The following is a 16,181-nucleotide window of genomic DNA, read 5'->3' on the forward strand; positions in this document are numbered from 1 at the left end:
AGACTCACGATCCTGGCCCGTGTTTGTTTAGGTTTCTGGATTTTTTTAAAAAACATGCTAAAGAAAATCAAGCAATTGATTTAAAATACAAATTTCTGACCCGAATTCTTTTTCTAATAATTGAGATAAAAAAGATTAAAAATTAAACCAATTTTCTTTCATGTGTAGAATAATACAAAACTAAAAGATAGGTTTTCCTCATTTCTGGCACCAGATGTTGTCATAAAAAGCACAGAATTAGACACATTTGGTCCAGGTAAAATGTCTAAACTACTAATGGAGCTATTACTCCAAAAGACACGTTTAACACAGTAAATCTGAAAAATAAGTCAATGTGGTTGACTAAGCACTCTGATGAGTGATGCATTCTGGGACCACAATAGTCCAATTAACACTATAAACTTCCTTTTTAAGGAGAAAAAATATTCTTTTTTTCCCCATAAATATTTACTTCAGTGACAAAAAAGGGCAAACATTGAATTGATTTGAATGTTGTTAAACAGGGTAGTATAAATAACCCTTCCATTTCGTGTGAACTGTCCCTTTAATAGCATCCAGCAGTTTTTTGCGTCGTCTCTGTGTCGCAGTGAGATTTGCTGAGCTGTAAAAACACAAACGGCCACACAAAGAGGACACTTGTATGCCAAATAAAATAAAAGGTCATCCATAGAAAAACAATCATTTTAAGTTCATATTCTTAGATTTGTTTTCCAGAGCAGGATGCCTCCCAAAAGCATTCTTTTGATTTTATGCAAATGCATAAGTCCTCTAACACATTCTCTCACATGACCGTCTGACACAAGATTCAAATCTGAATATTTACAGGAGCCCCCTGCAGCCAAGGAAGATGCATTCGTTCTCCTGTTCCTTCTTCACTTCTATAACCTTAAAACTGCTGATTTTGTTTGGTTCCATTGATTTAATCTGTAAACCACTTTGAATAAAAACAGCTGTTATCTAAATGTAATCCAGATTGTAGACAGATGGATGTGTCTGACTGGATATATTTCCTGCAGTATAACTATGTTACTACACAGATTTTTATAGCAAAACTGGTTGAAAATAAAATTTTGTAACAATGTTGAATCATCACGTTTTTGGTGCTTTTAAAAGAAGACACACATGCAAACTACACACTTTTATTCCATGTGTAAAAGCAGGAGGCGTTACGCGGACTCAGACCCAGTGCCAGCAAAGCTTCCCGTCATTTGCACTTAGTGACGGATCTTTCATTCTCTTAATGGTGAAACAGCAGTGGAAATAACTTCATCTATTTTAGAGGCAAATGAACTGATGCGTAGATGAATTGAACGAAAATACAGAACCTGGGGTATCAGGTAGCAGCATATAGGGCCGTACATACATTACAGACATAGATAAAATCCCACTAACATGATATCAGGTGTTCATTTTAAGCAAGGCACGTGATACACTCAGTGATTATGTTAGAAGTGGTACAAGCAAGATGTTCTGAGACATCCATCTACAGGTTTTCCTCATCAGCTTTTACGTGGGTGTGTTTAGCAAAAGGGAAGTCTAGACGACCTCTAGTTATTCTATTGCTGACACAGTAACCTCCTTCCTGCCCTAAGCGACGTGCTGATCACTCAGGTGAGCAGTAACGACCAGCAAACAGAACACTGTTGGAGGGGTTGTGTCGGATGAAGAAGAGGAAGGGGTGGTCTGCGATGAAGGCGGCCGGGCGTAGGGCACAACGCAGCATCATGACAGCTGCAGTGGCAGCGGCAGCCTCAGTTCCTTCCTCGTTGACCTCCACAAAGGCTTTGTGGTAAACTTCTGACACAAACAAGTCGTTGGCAGGAGACATGCCTGTAACAGCAAGATTCTTTAAGTGATAATGCACCACATGAGATTAAAACAAAACCTTCTGGATCAGGGGTCTCATTTATCAAACATTGCGTAGAATCCTTACTAGAACCGTACTTAAGCTCAGCAAAAATAATTTACTTACGCCAAGTAGGTTTGTGATCTATCAAACATGGAGTACGCACAGCTGCACGCAATCTCCGCTTCATAAATCGGAGACTAACGAGAATGTTTCTCAGCTGCATTTTGGTCACATCCCGCCCTCACCACGCCCACTTACTGCCATAAATGGTCAATGCACAGTGCCTTGTGGATCTCATGCATATACATAAGCCGGCTGTTGTAGCGCTCCACCAATGACATGGGGACCGTAGATCAAGGCAGATCAAGGAAGCACAATTTCACAGAAGCAGAAATTGAGGTACTTGTGGGTGAGGTGGAGAAATGAAAGGAAGTGCTTTTGCAAAACAAATAAGAGAAAATCCACGGAGTGGCACAGCGTTGCTGAAGCCATCAATGTTGTGAATTCTTCAGAGAGATCTGTGGCGGATATAAAAAAAAAAAGGTCCAATCGGGATTTGATCCTCAGACTCCCAGGTGAAAGTCACGCGCGCTAACCAGTCAGCCAAATGGCGATCTCCCTTGTCAAAGTAGGCAGGGTGCATGATTAATCAGGTCACAGTGACGGGACACACACTGTCACAGATGCATGACATTCTGTCTCAATCTGTTGCCCTGCTGATATTCTGCATTCCGTAGTCTGCGCTTCAGGCTGTGCACGCACGTGTGTGAGCGCATGTGTGTGTGTGTGTGTGTGCGCGCGCGCATATGTGTGTGTGTGTGTGTGTGGGGGGGGGGGGTGTCTTGTTCTGTGTGAAAACAAAGCAGTACAAGTGATAATGCTGCAGGATTTCATGATTTTATCTTCTCAGCAGCAGCACTGCAGGTGCTCTCCATGTCCAACATGTGCATAAGCCAGGTCCTTAGTCAACTTAAAGTTGAGCACATTTTTCCACCAAGTTTTCTTTCATAAATCCCAAAGTTTGCATGGAAAGTTGCTTACGCAGTTTTCCGACCCTGTTTTGTGTGTAAGCAAGCTTGATAAATGAGACCTCTGGTTTGGAATGGCTGTTCAACAAACGTGTGTGGTTACCACCCAGGAACACGTCCTACCTGAGAAGTCGCTCTTTCCCATGTCAAAGGCATCCACCATGCCCATGCTCATCAGGACGGCCTTCATGTCATACTTCTCCTCCATCTTAAATCGAGGCAGGCCCACTTGGACCTCAACTTCATCCATCATGTCCGGGCGAGTCCACTCCACAAAGTTCTCGTATGACAGCACGCTCTCCAGCTGAGTGCCCAAAACAAAACCAGTCACTCATTTGTTCTCATCTTTCAGACTTCAGGTTCAAGAGGGAATGCGTGCTTATCCTACCTTCTCCAGACCAGTTGTACTGTCCTCTATGTTATTAGGTAAGAAGATAAGCATGCTCAGCTCCTTCCCTTTGTAAGGCATCTCCAGGACCTGTCAAACACACCATGCTCATCAAGAAATAAACTAAATACACTCAAGACTTTATAATCTCATCCCAGTGAAAACCTCTGATCAGGATTACTTCACTAAAACCCAGCAAGACTCTTAACTCCTCCCTTTCTTCCATAGCACATTCAGGATCATCCTGATCTCCTGAAGGCCACCAGAGTCCAGCCACAGCGTTCCCAAAAGGAAACGACACAAACCGAGCACCGGACAGCTCTTAACCAACGTTCAGAATAACCGTTTCGTGCTTAGCAACCAAGACTTTGCTGGTTTGAAGTGGACTGGGCTGACAATCATGATGACTGTAACAAATCATGTTTTTTTAAGTGTCCAAGTGGACCAGCTTGGCGGCTCGACACACGGGAGGCAAGAAACGACCGCGATCAGCGAAATTCGTCGCTGTCGCTTTTATTACCTGACACACGGGAGGCGACCCGCGGCAGCAGCCAGCAGTAAAGCCGTTGGCGCGTTCTGTTCCATGGCGAAATTGAAACTTCTGTTGTTTTGTTTGGCTGTGTCAGGTTGGAAGGAATTAAGGTTATTTAAGCGGTTCAGAGTTAATAAAGCAGTAGATATGATGTTTCACAAGGTGCTGCTAGAGTTATGTGAAATCTTACTTCTGATTTTACTATAAAACATAATAATAATCAACTTCTCCTTCATGTTTACTCGGAGATGTACGGAGCATCCTGTCCGCTCATTGGTCAGTGAATGAAACCTCCGCTGATTGGTCCTCGTCCGAGCGACAACGATGAAAAGTTGAAAATATTTCAACTTTCTGGGATCGCGTTGCCGTGTCGCCTGTGCACGACACGTGCATGAGTGCAAAATTTCACACACACGTTTTCCGCGTTTCGCTTGGTAGGAGGGAGACCCGCGATTATCGCTTTGTCGCACATGTCTCATTGAAAATGAATGGAGGAGAGGCAATGTCGCCTCCCGTGTGTCGAGCCCATAAAGATGAAAGTCCCATTAGTACATTTTTTTCTCCTCATTTGACCCCTCCCCATGGGGATTGGTGAGCTCCAGACACGACCGCACCCTGGAACTATTTGGTGGTTTAACCCCTTAATGTCAAGCTGGAGGCATTGGGTCCCATTTCTAACGCCTTTGGTGTGACTCGACTGTAGATTTGAACCCACAATCTCCCAATCTCGGGGCAGACACTCACACCACTAAACCACTGAGCTATGGTTAACTAGCACAAAAACTCCCCAGGTTCACGCTTTACATCGGTCATGTTTTTAGAGACTAGATATTAGGAGACATTGCTTCCGTTGGCACTTTCAAATTAATGACCATTTATTTCTATGTTGGTTGGAGATTTGAAACCAACTTTGAAAAGACAAATAAGATTTTCTTATGCTTTTAGAAGTGTGATCTGTTCTTGAACATTTCAGATATTCAGTTATGTGTTTAAGTGAAACCACATGAATGTGACACAATCACGGTAAACCTTAACCGAGTTACCTGGCAGGCGGCCTCAGAGATGTAAGTCAGAGGGAACTTGGACTTCTGGTGCATCATCTTCACCTGCTTGGATGAATTCTGGAAAACATGAAAGACAAACAGATGATTTCTGATTTGCTGACGCATAAAGAGAGCAATATTACCTGTTGTTTATGAACACGGGTTTAATAGTCTGATATTAGTACCTTGTTGATTCTGAATGAAGCGTCTCGTGTGGCGCTCTCATTAAACTGCTTGTTCCAGTTTCCTTTAAAGTAGATGGCGTTGACCAGCACCAGCTTGGTCAAACCATTCACCGCACCCTGATCCAGAATATCCTTAATTTTACCTGGGGAAGAAAGATGAAAAGACCCACATGAAACTATGATGCTCAGAAATCTGTAACAGCAAATTTCTAAGAGTCTTTAACAATAAGGTTCTCTGTTCTAACAGCATCATTTTGGACTGAGAGGTAGAGGTTTGCCAGGTGTGTGTGTGTGTGTGTGTGTGTGTGTGTGTGTGTGTGTGAGACCCACCTTGTGTCTCCTTCTCCACCCAGCTGTTGATGGTGAGCCTTGCTGTTTCTGTGTTGTGTATGAAGTCCATGGTCTGCAGCTCTGCCTTGTAGTACTTCCTGGTCTCTTCCAGGTAATCCTGAAACAAATTATAATCCCGTTTACAGACATTCACCTCAAAAACTAAACATCTTTCCTCTGTTGTGTGAATTTTCAAGAAAGATTTATGAAGCATTAAAATACGGCCACCACTAGACCTGGTTGTTTATCGACTAGCTGACATTCTCACAGGGCTTTGACACTCCTCATTCATTCTGGCTTAACAAAGGGTGAGCCAAAGCGCACACACACACACACACACACACACGATGCAAATTTTCTACACACCTGAACAAACTGGTAGGACTGCTCTCCGAACAGCCTGTTGGCGACACTGAGGGCATATGGAGCGTCTGACCTGTTGAGCTCGCTCAGTAGGTGGGCGAAGCTTGAGTGAACACCATCACGTAAATCAAGCGTTTTCAGGCTCTGCAAATAAAACAAGGTATTATAATACAGGTTGAACAAGAAAAAGGCCAGGCCAGCCCACTCCCAACAGGCGAACAGACTGGTGTGATGGTCAGCTCACTGGTTAAGGCAAAAATAAGCAAATAATTATCCAATATAAATAAACAAGGTACAAACCATCAGCATAAATAATACCTACATGTCTGAATGTAATGTCTCCCTCTACTGGTGGGCTGCAGTACATTTGATAAGCCCCACCCCTTTCATGCAACATAAGAGATGCTTTTCTAACCAAAAAACTAAAATCACATCTGAAATACTTTATTTGTAGACTTCTGTTGACTCATAGTTAAAACTTGCAGTTTTATGATCAAATCGACATTGTTCTAACACACTTTGATTGTGTGCAGGTGAGTAGGCGTGGCTTTTAGCCCCACTTCTATGTAGACATTCATTTTAAAGTATTCAACATGGCCGTGCCTGTAAAAGGAAGACTACGGCTTGACTTCTGAGCAATAGTAGTAGGTTTTGTCTCGTTATTATATATGCTTATGGAGTGTAACTCACCATGTTTCAAAGAAAATTAGTCAAAGTCCAACATGAACCCCAGGTTAATGCAAAAAGGAATTTAAAAACAACAGAATCCACGACCCAAATTTTCTAAGTTATTTCAGGAACATTTGCAGAAAACAAAGCCCCAAGTTGGCCCTCCACCATGTTGTTATTCATATAGATTTTTCTGACGTCTACATAAAAGCTCATATTTGCTTTTTCTTAAACCGTCTGCGTTCAAATAAACAGGCCGTTAACCATTGCCTCCTAAGGCTCAGCATGACGAATGCTAAGCCTATTTTCTGTCAGAGGAAACGCGTTTTGTCACTGAAATGTCATTTGCATTTGTCAGCGATAAAAACCACAATTTTGTGGAGTCAGAAAAGGAACACACATGTTGTGGAAGGTTTGGTGAATGTTGATCCTACTTCCTGATGACCCAAGACAGACGCTGATAAAAGAGAAGGAGAACCACATTGCAGAAAGCAGGGGAAGCTGGTGAAGAACAGTCAGGAAGAATATTCTTTGTGTGAGACCCTCTGAACGCCTGCCGTCATCTGTTAGTAAGACCAGTGCCACTCCCTGTATTAGTGACGTTACCCTCTGTAGGAACTGTGGCAGATGGGCCTGGGCCTGCTGCTGCATCTGTGCTCCTGCATGCTTCAGCTTGTTGGTCTCAGTGAACCTGAGGACCTGGAGGTGAAATTTGTAGCTGCTGTAAACAGGGCATCACTTATGTTCGGTTATGATCTCCAGCCCAGGCATGTGTGAGAGAAGCTGTGGACGTCCATCATTCAAACTTTATATTTAGTAGGGATGTAAGAAAATATCGATAGGGCAATATATCGATATATATTTCCTGCGATATTATATCGACATTCAAAATCTGCGTATTGAATTGTTGGAAGAATTTACATGCAAACTTTTGTGTGTTTTTCCTTTTCTTTTGTTGCAATTCAAATGCCAACCGCTAGTTTGCAGCATTGTGCACTGGGCTTTGTTTCCACCATGGAAATGTAAATCCCTGTTATGGTTCAGATACCTCATGTTAACTCATTAACTGCCAGTGACAATTGAAGTCATCATTTGCATTTTTTACTGCGTGGGCGACGGAACGAGCCCCCGCAACGTGAGAACAAACCTTTCAGCTCTAAAGCAGATCTCCATCCGCGTACGTCACACGCCACGTGATCAGAAAGCTGAAAATCCATGTGTTAGGAGATCGTTTAGAGCCACTGCTGTAAAAAAAAAAGTGAGGTGCGAACCGGAAAAGCTTCTGCCGATCACAATTCGACAATGGATTATGAAAGAACGGATAACGCTCAAAACTATTGGATTTTTCCTGATGTAAGAGGCGAGTCTCCTCTTTGTTTTGGTAGTTTAAGCGTTGACATCTTCATAGAACGCGACATTCCGTGACTCTTAAAAAAACTGTGAAAATGCTGAAAATCGCTGGCAGCGAAGGGCTTTTCTGATCAGGAAATGGCTGGCAGTGAATGAGTCAAACATGTTACGTATCAGTTTGGACTGTTTATTGAATTTTCCTACAATAAATTCAGTCTAAAAAAAATCGCTAATATCACCTGGCTGAATGTATCGCAATGTATTGTGATATATCGTATCGTCTCCCCTGCACCGTGATACGTATCGAATCGCCAGAATTTCACCAATACACACCCCTAATATTTAGAGTTCTTTTCGGAACGGAAGAAGATGACCATGATTGTTTCAAACACTTCGTGTCTCACTTTGTGATGGCACTAAAAGTTGTTAAAGAGCATCAAGAGCTGCTCCCACTGAGCTGACCCTGACTGTTCATTCCTGCTGACCATGTCAGATAAATCTGGTGATTCACAACCAGAGGACTCCACTCCACCCTCCTCTCTTATCAGACTCAGGGCCGTGTCTCTGTAAAGCTTAAAGTTCAACCTTTTGTGATGGTGCCTTAAAGGAAAGTTAAGCAAACATAGTGGTTTTAGTTAGGGTTAGGGTTTTCTAAGGCGTTTCTCCCTACTCCTGACACAGGCTGAGTCACTTTTTCCTGCAGCACAGACAGGTTTTACTCATTTAAAAACCACATTACTCAGCTGACTTTGCCCTGTAGGCCTAAAAACAGCATAACACACGGGAATATACTCAAGAGTTTAACAGTACCATTTAAAGATTCTGTCACTAACAATGCTCGTTAACTTGCCATCGCTCAATTCCTGCAGATTGTTACATTGGTATCAATTTATATGCAAAACAATAATCAATAGAACACCATCACATCTTCGCTCATTACTCATCACTTCCAACAACAAGAGACAATGTGTAGTTTTTACCATTAATTTATGGTAATTTCCATCAAAATGTTGAAAGTTAATTAACCGATGTCCAGTTGTTGAAAAATATTGGCGGCTTTGTAACATATAACCATAAAAATCAGGTCTAAAATACATGGAGCGGGTTTAAGTCTCTGGGCGACACCATATTAGACGCCATGTTTCCTTCTACGGGAGCTCTTGAGGACAAAATGCATTTACTGATTTGTAACAAATGGTTACAAAACTTTTCATCATCACTCCACGTGGCAGGGGTGAGGAGTGAGCACCACCTCACCCCTGCCACATGGCCCTCAAGTGATAAACCATCAGTCGAGCTCAATGGTCAACTTTCCTGGTGGGGTCACCCATGAAGACAGTGGGAGGGTTAATGTTATTGTTTCACAAATTAACCTGTTCACTCATTGCCAGTGATGAAAGAGAGTCTGATGTGCTTGTTATTTTGCTAAAGTTTGCATGCCTCTGGGCTTTTTGACCCTAATGGGCATCCTTTGGTAAGGTCTTACTCCAACACAAAAACACTGATTGCTTTCAACAAATTTAGGTATCTACTGAACCCTATCGCCAGGAAAAATACACGCTGTCACTTTAATCTCTGTGGTTATTCCCAAAGCACCTCCTTTGGTCTCCCGCACCTCCTTTGGCCGCTCCTCATTCCAGTTTGCTGCTTCCAACGACTGGAATGAGATGCAAAAATCCTTGAAGTTCACTACCTACTTTCCATTATCTACCTTCATAATTCATTGTAATCAAGAGTTTCTGATCGATGTGCTTCTGAGTACTTAAGACTGTTTTAAGTCTGTTTTGATTGCTTGTTCATATTATATATGAGAACAGTCCTTTGTCTTTATGTCTAATCGTTGTTATTTGGTGTAAAGCTAACTATGTGTCTGTTGCTGCTGGCCAGATCATTGTTGTAAATGAGAATGAGTTCTCAATCCACTCATCTGGTTAAATAAAGGTTAAATAAATAAATGCTGCTAAACGGGCTTCTTTCCTGCTTCGGATCTTGTTCATGAGCAGTTCTGCAGCACTTGCCATCTGGATTTTGGGGTTTGCTGGGAACTGCAGCTTCTTTTTGTACTAATTCAGTTTCTAAACATAAAAAAGGTTACGTTCTGAGCAACAAACTCATGGATAATTACTGACCCTGTGAAACACTCGGACGATAATCCTGCATAGGGAAACATAACAGCACGGTTATTTAGCTTTCCTTAACAGTCATCATATGTTGTAATAATTACGTAATACTGCTTTAGAAATGTCAAAAGACTGATTTATTGTGGAACTGGAGACATTTGAATTTCAGGGCAGATTATGGGTGAGGCTGATCTCCTTCCATCTACAAACACTGACTAAACTAGGTGGGGCTTGGCTGCTCTCTTGGACTAAAACCACATTGTTATAATTAGAATGTATTCAATTCAGCTACATACATTTCTATGTTCTCTTTAAAGGTCTGTGCATTTTAATGCAGCAGTTGCCAAATACATCTTTATTGAGAAAGAAAACAGTCATTTGTTATTTTAAGGAAAGATACGGTCTCTGAGCTCCTGATGAGTGCTCATGCAGGTTGAACTTTGAGATCTCACATAAAGCTCTCCCTACCAAACGGATGGCTTTATTACCCCTACACTTCCGCATTGTTTATTATGTTACCATGGCCACACAGCACAAGCCCAACCTGATCTTTTCTGCGGACGATGAAAGACAAAGCAGATGATAAATCTGCGCCAGATGCGTTTCTGACACCTGGGACTCTGACCTGGGTTCTCCTTACATCAGATTCAACGCAGTACCTTCACGGTCCTTTAAGGTTCAGTGTTGGATTACAGGGTTTTAGATAAAACACTGAGTATTTGAGAAAATGGAGAGTTTATGGTATTGTGATATGACAGCAACGTGATAATAACAAGACAAGAACAGCGGTTACTGAGCATGGACGCTACCTCTGACATCTGCGATGCCGTGTTGCCTCTGGCTCCCAGCATCACCATAGCCAGAGCTGAGGAGATGCTGAGCGGAGAGAAGAAGACATTGGAAGAGTTGTCCTTTTCTCCCAGCTTTTTGAACAAAGCAAGAGAGAAGGAAGTGTTGGCCTTGGACAGAGGGGTGGATGATGCCATGGTGCCTGTAAATACAAGAAGAGCTGGACGTTAATTATTGTTTACTTCTTTATGAAACAAAGCACTGCTTTCATGTCTAATCAAGCTCCAATAGAAAAATATTAAATTACACAATAACAAATTCATTCATCTGTGTATGATTCATATATGAAAGCTGTAACATTTTGCAAACTGGGAAAACGTTTGACATTTATTCAGCTTTCATTAAACATACTAATTCAGGAAATTTTCTTTGTATTTACTTTTTTACTTACTAAATAAAATCCTATGAGAAATGAGACTAATCATTATTATTATTTCGTAGCAGTGACTTGTTTTAGTGTACATTTTTATAAGTAATATTGTGATCATTAGCTTACGCAGGAAAACTAACAGTAAGCTCCAACATTTAATAGAAACTTATAAAGTTCAGTAATGGCAGCTTTTCCTGTATAAAACGCTGCGACGAAAAACGGTTAAAACAAACAAAACATTATAAATTTTTCTCACAAACCGAACAAATGTACTCACTGTCAGACACGTCTGCTGTTATCCTCACTTCTGGGAAAACTACTGTCTGTGGAAGAGGTCGACACACCCCAAATTCTTCATGAAAACGACTTCCGCATTTGTCTGTTTACGGAAGCCGATAAGGGAGAAAAAGTTTCGCCCTTTCAATCTGCTCAAACCTCTGGTTTTCTGATATTTTTAGACAAAACAATTTTATCATGCATACCTTTCGGAGTTAATATGATGTGTAGTGTATTAATTATACCTGTGTATTCCCGTTTTGGTCAGGATGTTCTTCTTTCACTTATTTAGTACGTCTGTTTATGTTTGTTATGCAGAATTGTAATTGCTTCCGCTCTACTGTCTAATTACCATGAACATTTGAAATGTAATTTTATAATGCTTACTTTTATGCATATGTATATATTTGTTTATGTATTTGTGTGTATATATATGGCAAAATATGTTTTACATGCCACAGAAAAAGTATTTTTTTTGTGTTGCTTTTAATTTGTGATTAATGCTTTGCTTTTTTCTGCTATCTTTCTTTTATTGGCTATAATGTAGGAAGACCCACTTGAAAATTATATCCTAAATTTTAAGTTAACGAATAAATAAATATAAACCCTTATAGACACAGTATCTAGCAACTAGGGCTGTGCAATATGTCGCAAATATATCGTTATCACGATATCAGCATGCGCAATATGCATATTTCAAAGAACAGATAAATATTGCAATGAATGGTCAGCTCAAATGTTTGCTACACATAATGCATTCTGTCAATCAAACGGAAGCATGATGTTTTTTAACAAATCAAATAGAGATCTTCACCCATTTGGCCAATTGGGTGGGTTCTCATAGGTTAGATGCCCGCCCCGAGACGAACAGCACTTAGCAAACACCTGAGTTAGCTTTATTCTGCTCTATCTGCTGATCCAGCTTTTCCCGGGATACACTGATTGCCTTTTCTTGTTCGTTTTATTTTCCCTTTCCTCACATCTTTTGCTTTTTTCATTTTAATGATTTATTTAGTACTTTTTAAAATTTCTTTGTTTTTGATTATTTTTGTTCCTGAGTTTAGTTTTTAGTTATCGCAAGTAATATCGTCATCACGAGCTATTTAGGATGGAAAAACTGACATATTTGTTGAAAAATCGGAAGACCAAATTCTATGAAATCTGGAACAAGTGGATCTTATTCATTCCCCCCTCTAGAGCGGACATTATGTGATTCGACTGTTAATCAACTTTTTGTAACCTGGCAATTTCATTTCTTTTTTTGGCAGCAGCACAGACAACCCCTCAGTTTTTGGTTATGTTTCCTGTTCCATATAAATGTGTTTAACCCTTTAACTATTACAGGTTCCCCTCTGGAGCGCAGTGACTTTTCAGTAGTTTAGACATTAAGGGACTCTCCTTGATACTCCTCTATGAAGGGTGGGATGCTCTTGCCGTCCACCACTCATCTTGAATTCAAATGGGGAGGGGGGAAGGAGGGGAAAAAAAGAACAAAAAACTGGAATGACCCTGTTCCTGTGTCATTTAGATCTTTTGTTTATGTTCATTCCAAATAAAGATTTAATTAAAAAAATATCGTCACCACAATATTAATCACTGTTATCGCATATCGCAGGTTTTCCTAATATCGTGCAGCCCTAGTAGCAACCCTGCAACATAAAGTACTACATCTATTATTTTGTATAACCAGCGTGAGTTTTAAGGACAAAACTGTCTTCAAGTCACATGGAACAAACAAACTGGCGACATATTGCAACATCGATCTTTATCCATTCTTCAAGAATAACCTTCTTTAGAGCCTGGATGCTGGATGGAGAATGATGCTCAACTTGTTTCTTCAGGATTCCCCATAGATGTTCAGTTGGGTTCAGATCAGGTGGCTTTCTTGGCCAATAATTACTTTCACCCTGTTCCTCTCCAGAAAGCCAACAGTGGCTTAAGACGTGTGTTGTGGATCATTGTCATGTAGAAAAAGTGCATGATAACAAGGGCACAGAGTGATGGTAGCATCTTCTATTTCAGTATTGAGCAATAGACTACATCTGTGAGTTCATGATACCATCAATGAAATGACGCTCTCCAACACCAGCAGCACTCGTGCAGCCCCACATAAGGACAACGCCACCACCATGTTTTACTGTAGGCACCATTCAGTTTTCTTTGAAATCCTCACCTTTGCAGCGCCATACATTTTTGAAACCGTGATTTCTAAAAACAGTGATCTTTGTCTCATCACTCCAGAGTACACAGCTCTGTTATAGATGACACCAATGCATGCCATTCCTCAAGAGGGTGTGCCACATGGTGTCACTTCAGTTTGTCTTTCTAATTCTTTAGCTAACTGCAGTGAACTTCTTTGGAGATTTTCTTCCACTCTCATGAAAAGATGCTTCTGTCGAGATGTTAACTTTCATCATCGGGCTGGACGTTGTTGCACTTCCATCTTTCTTAAACTACAGTGTTCTGATTTGTAAATATTTGCTGATCTTCTTAAAGTCTTCACCTTTGTTGTCGAATTATTTCCTTTCTCAGGTTTTGTGACATTTCTCTTCCACGGGGTTGGTGACAGCATGATATGAGAAAGGATTTTCTTTGTCGAGTGATGCCTTTATATAATTTTCTGTCTTCACATCTTAAATAAAAAAAAATATATATATGTAAATTTTAAATGTGGTGCACTAATGAGCTTGTATTACTTTGTTAGGAAATTAACTTTTACGTGTGAGCAAATGAACAAATCTTGATTGCAGTCAATGGATCACATTTGAGGGAGTATTTTGCAGTACAGCATTCCATGGAAAAAGTAGATTCTGAAAGAAAACTGAAGTTTTTCTGACACACCTGGTGGGGTGTACTCATTAATGCTAAACACTGTAACATCCAGAAAGGGTCAATTGTCACCTATATATTGACCACAGAGTGACCGGCCACCTACAGACATAATTCCACTAGCTGAGTGGAGCTTCTATTCTGTCTTCTAAAGCCCAGAAGATTCTGCAGCGCATGGTGACATTTCAGGAGGATACGATGCTCCCAAACAAAGCTTTCTTCTGATAAGACTGCAGGATTCCACACTCTGAGTAAAAAGTGAACTGTTGCAGCTCATACTCATTAAATAATCGTATGGTTGAATAAACAAATGTTATATGAGTAATAATATTAATGTTTGGATAATCTGTGCCTAATTCAGTAAAGGGAAATGAATATTATTATTTCATTGAAAGATTTATATGTTAGGATCAGCAATGTTTGATTTGACAGGTGAATCACTATCTGCACTCATACACAATGTTCATAAGTTATAAATTACGGTTAACGTCACATATCACATAGGTTTAAAGATTCTTTATTTACAGAACAAAACATTTTGTATCCGGAAGGTGTGGTTTCTGAGGGATGTTTGGTAAACATCACTAAACACACGCAAACAACCTTCATACCTGTTGTGACCTGGAGACAACTCAAGACCGGTCCAGTGGTACGGCAGTTATTCTGCAAACTTCTGTGCCTTGGGGTACACACGGCTTCCTGACATTCCGGATCTGCAACGGGGGTCTCCATCAGGGTTCGTAGACACAACAGATTGTGTCTGATGTTGTTCTATAAATCATCAACTCTAGTTTTATAGCAGACCAAATTCTTTTACACCCACAGCTCACAGTTTCTTTCAGATACAAAGGTTCTGATAAACATCTGCATCACATTCCATCAACACACGTACATCCATCACACATCATTATTCATAGCATGTCATGTATTACAATTAGTCTCGAAAATAAAGTGTCATGGTTTGTGCTGAGCTAAACTGGTTTTGTTTTCCTCTGAGTGCTGTCTGCAGGTGGGCGTGTCCTGGAGAGCAGAGCTGTTGCTGTTCAGCCCATCAGTGGCCAGGGGATTTAAGGAGCGGCGTGACAACTCACCAGTGCCGGATGATATTCCGTCTTGGGTAGTTCTAGCTACTACCAGTCCTAGCTCTTGTCATCTCTGAATATATTTTTGTCTTTTTTATCCTGACTCCACGTTTATCTGATCTGTTCTCCTGACCCATCCAGATTTCTCTCACCTGCAAAGAACATCACACTTCAATAGCTTTGGAATCACTCAAGCCTTCAGCCATGTCGTTCACCTCTGACCACCAGCTCTTCACCACCCACCTGCTCACCTGAACACACCTGCAGCCAACTCCCTGTGCTCAGCTCCCAGCCTTGGTCTCTCAATCCCCCCTCAGCCAGACCTGACCTGCCTCCCTCCTTGGCTTCCCAACTTCCTGAAGACCGTAAGCCTCCTCTCCCCTTTTGATTTTCCTCTGCATCATTATCCAAAGACTAAAATCCATTCTCTCTCAAGAACACCCCGAAACTCCTCTACCCCCTCGATCTCCGTTTTTTCTCTCCTCCACAAAGACTTTAATAAAATACATGAAAACTTTTCCTTACCTCAGGTTCTGTGGTGATTCTTCATGTCGTGGGTCAAAAAACTGCCCTCTAACATGACATAAAATGTATTTTTAATTATATACTTGACTCTGTCTGCATTAATACGAAGTGTGTTTATGGTCACTGAATAAGCAAAGAATCCTAAATTCTTCTGGGAGATCAATCAGATGATATTCTATATTTATATAGAATCATCACATTTTATTGGTCATAATTTAACACCCCAATCTCACTACACTACAACACTGTAGAAGGTGTTGACCAGAAGCAGCTACTAATGTAGGAGAGGGAGCATGTGAGTGAAGCTTGGTTTATGCTTGACGCGTCCACGAGGTTCGCACGGCTCCGCGCGGCAAAATTGCTTCATTTTAACAACCACGCCCCTCCACCGCG

The 16,181-nt window shown here is 41.0% G+C and overlaps 1 protein-coding gene across 2 annotated transcripts; it reads right to left on the minus strand.

Moving 5' to 3' along the window:
* Nucleotides 1-1,125: 1,125 nt before the first annotated feature.
* LOC107382645 (leukocyte elastase inhibitor) lies at nucleotides 1,126-11,470 on the minus strand. Of its 2 annotated transcripts, XM_015954869.3 has the most exons (10): nucleotides 11,354-11,470; nucleotides 10,667-10,848; nucleotides 6,994-7,086; nucleotides 5,722-5,862; nucleotides 5,356-5,473; nucleotides 5,026-5,168; nucleotides 4,841-4,918; nucleotides 3,266-3,355; nucleotides 3,001-3,181; nucleotides 1,126-1,830 (listed from the first exon to the last, which is right to left on the minus strand). In XM_015954869.3, exons 2-10 carry the CDS (start codon nucleotides 10,841-10,843, stop codon nucleotides 1,604-1,606), a joined length of 1,248 nt encoding a protein of 415 aa, XP_015810355.1. In that variant the 5' UTR covers nucleotides 10,844-10,848; nucleotides 11,354-11,470; the 3' UTR covers nucleotides 1,126-1,603. The 2 variants fall into 2 exon arrangements, with proteins under 2 accessions (XP_015810355.1, XP_015810356.1); XM_015954870.3 differs by lacking the exon at nucleotides 6,994-7,086.
* Nucleotides 11,471-16,181: the final 4,711 nt, after the last annotated feature.

Source organism: Nothobranchius furzeri, chromosome 7 (assembly GCF_043380555.1).
Source record: "Nothobranchius furzeri strain GRZ-AD chromosome 7, NfurGRZ-RIMD1, whole genome shotgun sequence".
NCBI lineage: Eukaryota > Metazoa > Chordata > Actinopteri > Cyprinodontiformes > Nothobranchiidae > Nothobranchius > Nothobranchius furzeri.

Excerpts from the sequence above, each read along its gene's own strand:
- LOC107382645 (XM_015954869.3), bottom strand. The coding sequence starts at position 10,843 with ATGGCATCATCCACCCCTCTGTCCAAGGCCAACACTTCCTTCTCTCTT. Across the intron at positions 5,169-5,355 it reads GGTGGAGAAGGAGACACAAG|GTAAAATTAAGGATATTCTG; the intron begins GTGGGTCTCACA and ends TTTCTTCCCCAG. Across the intron at positions 4,919-5,025 it reads CTTCATTCAGAATCAACAAG|AATTCATCCAAGCAGGTGAA; the intron begins GTACTAATATCA and ends CATGTTTTCCAG.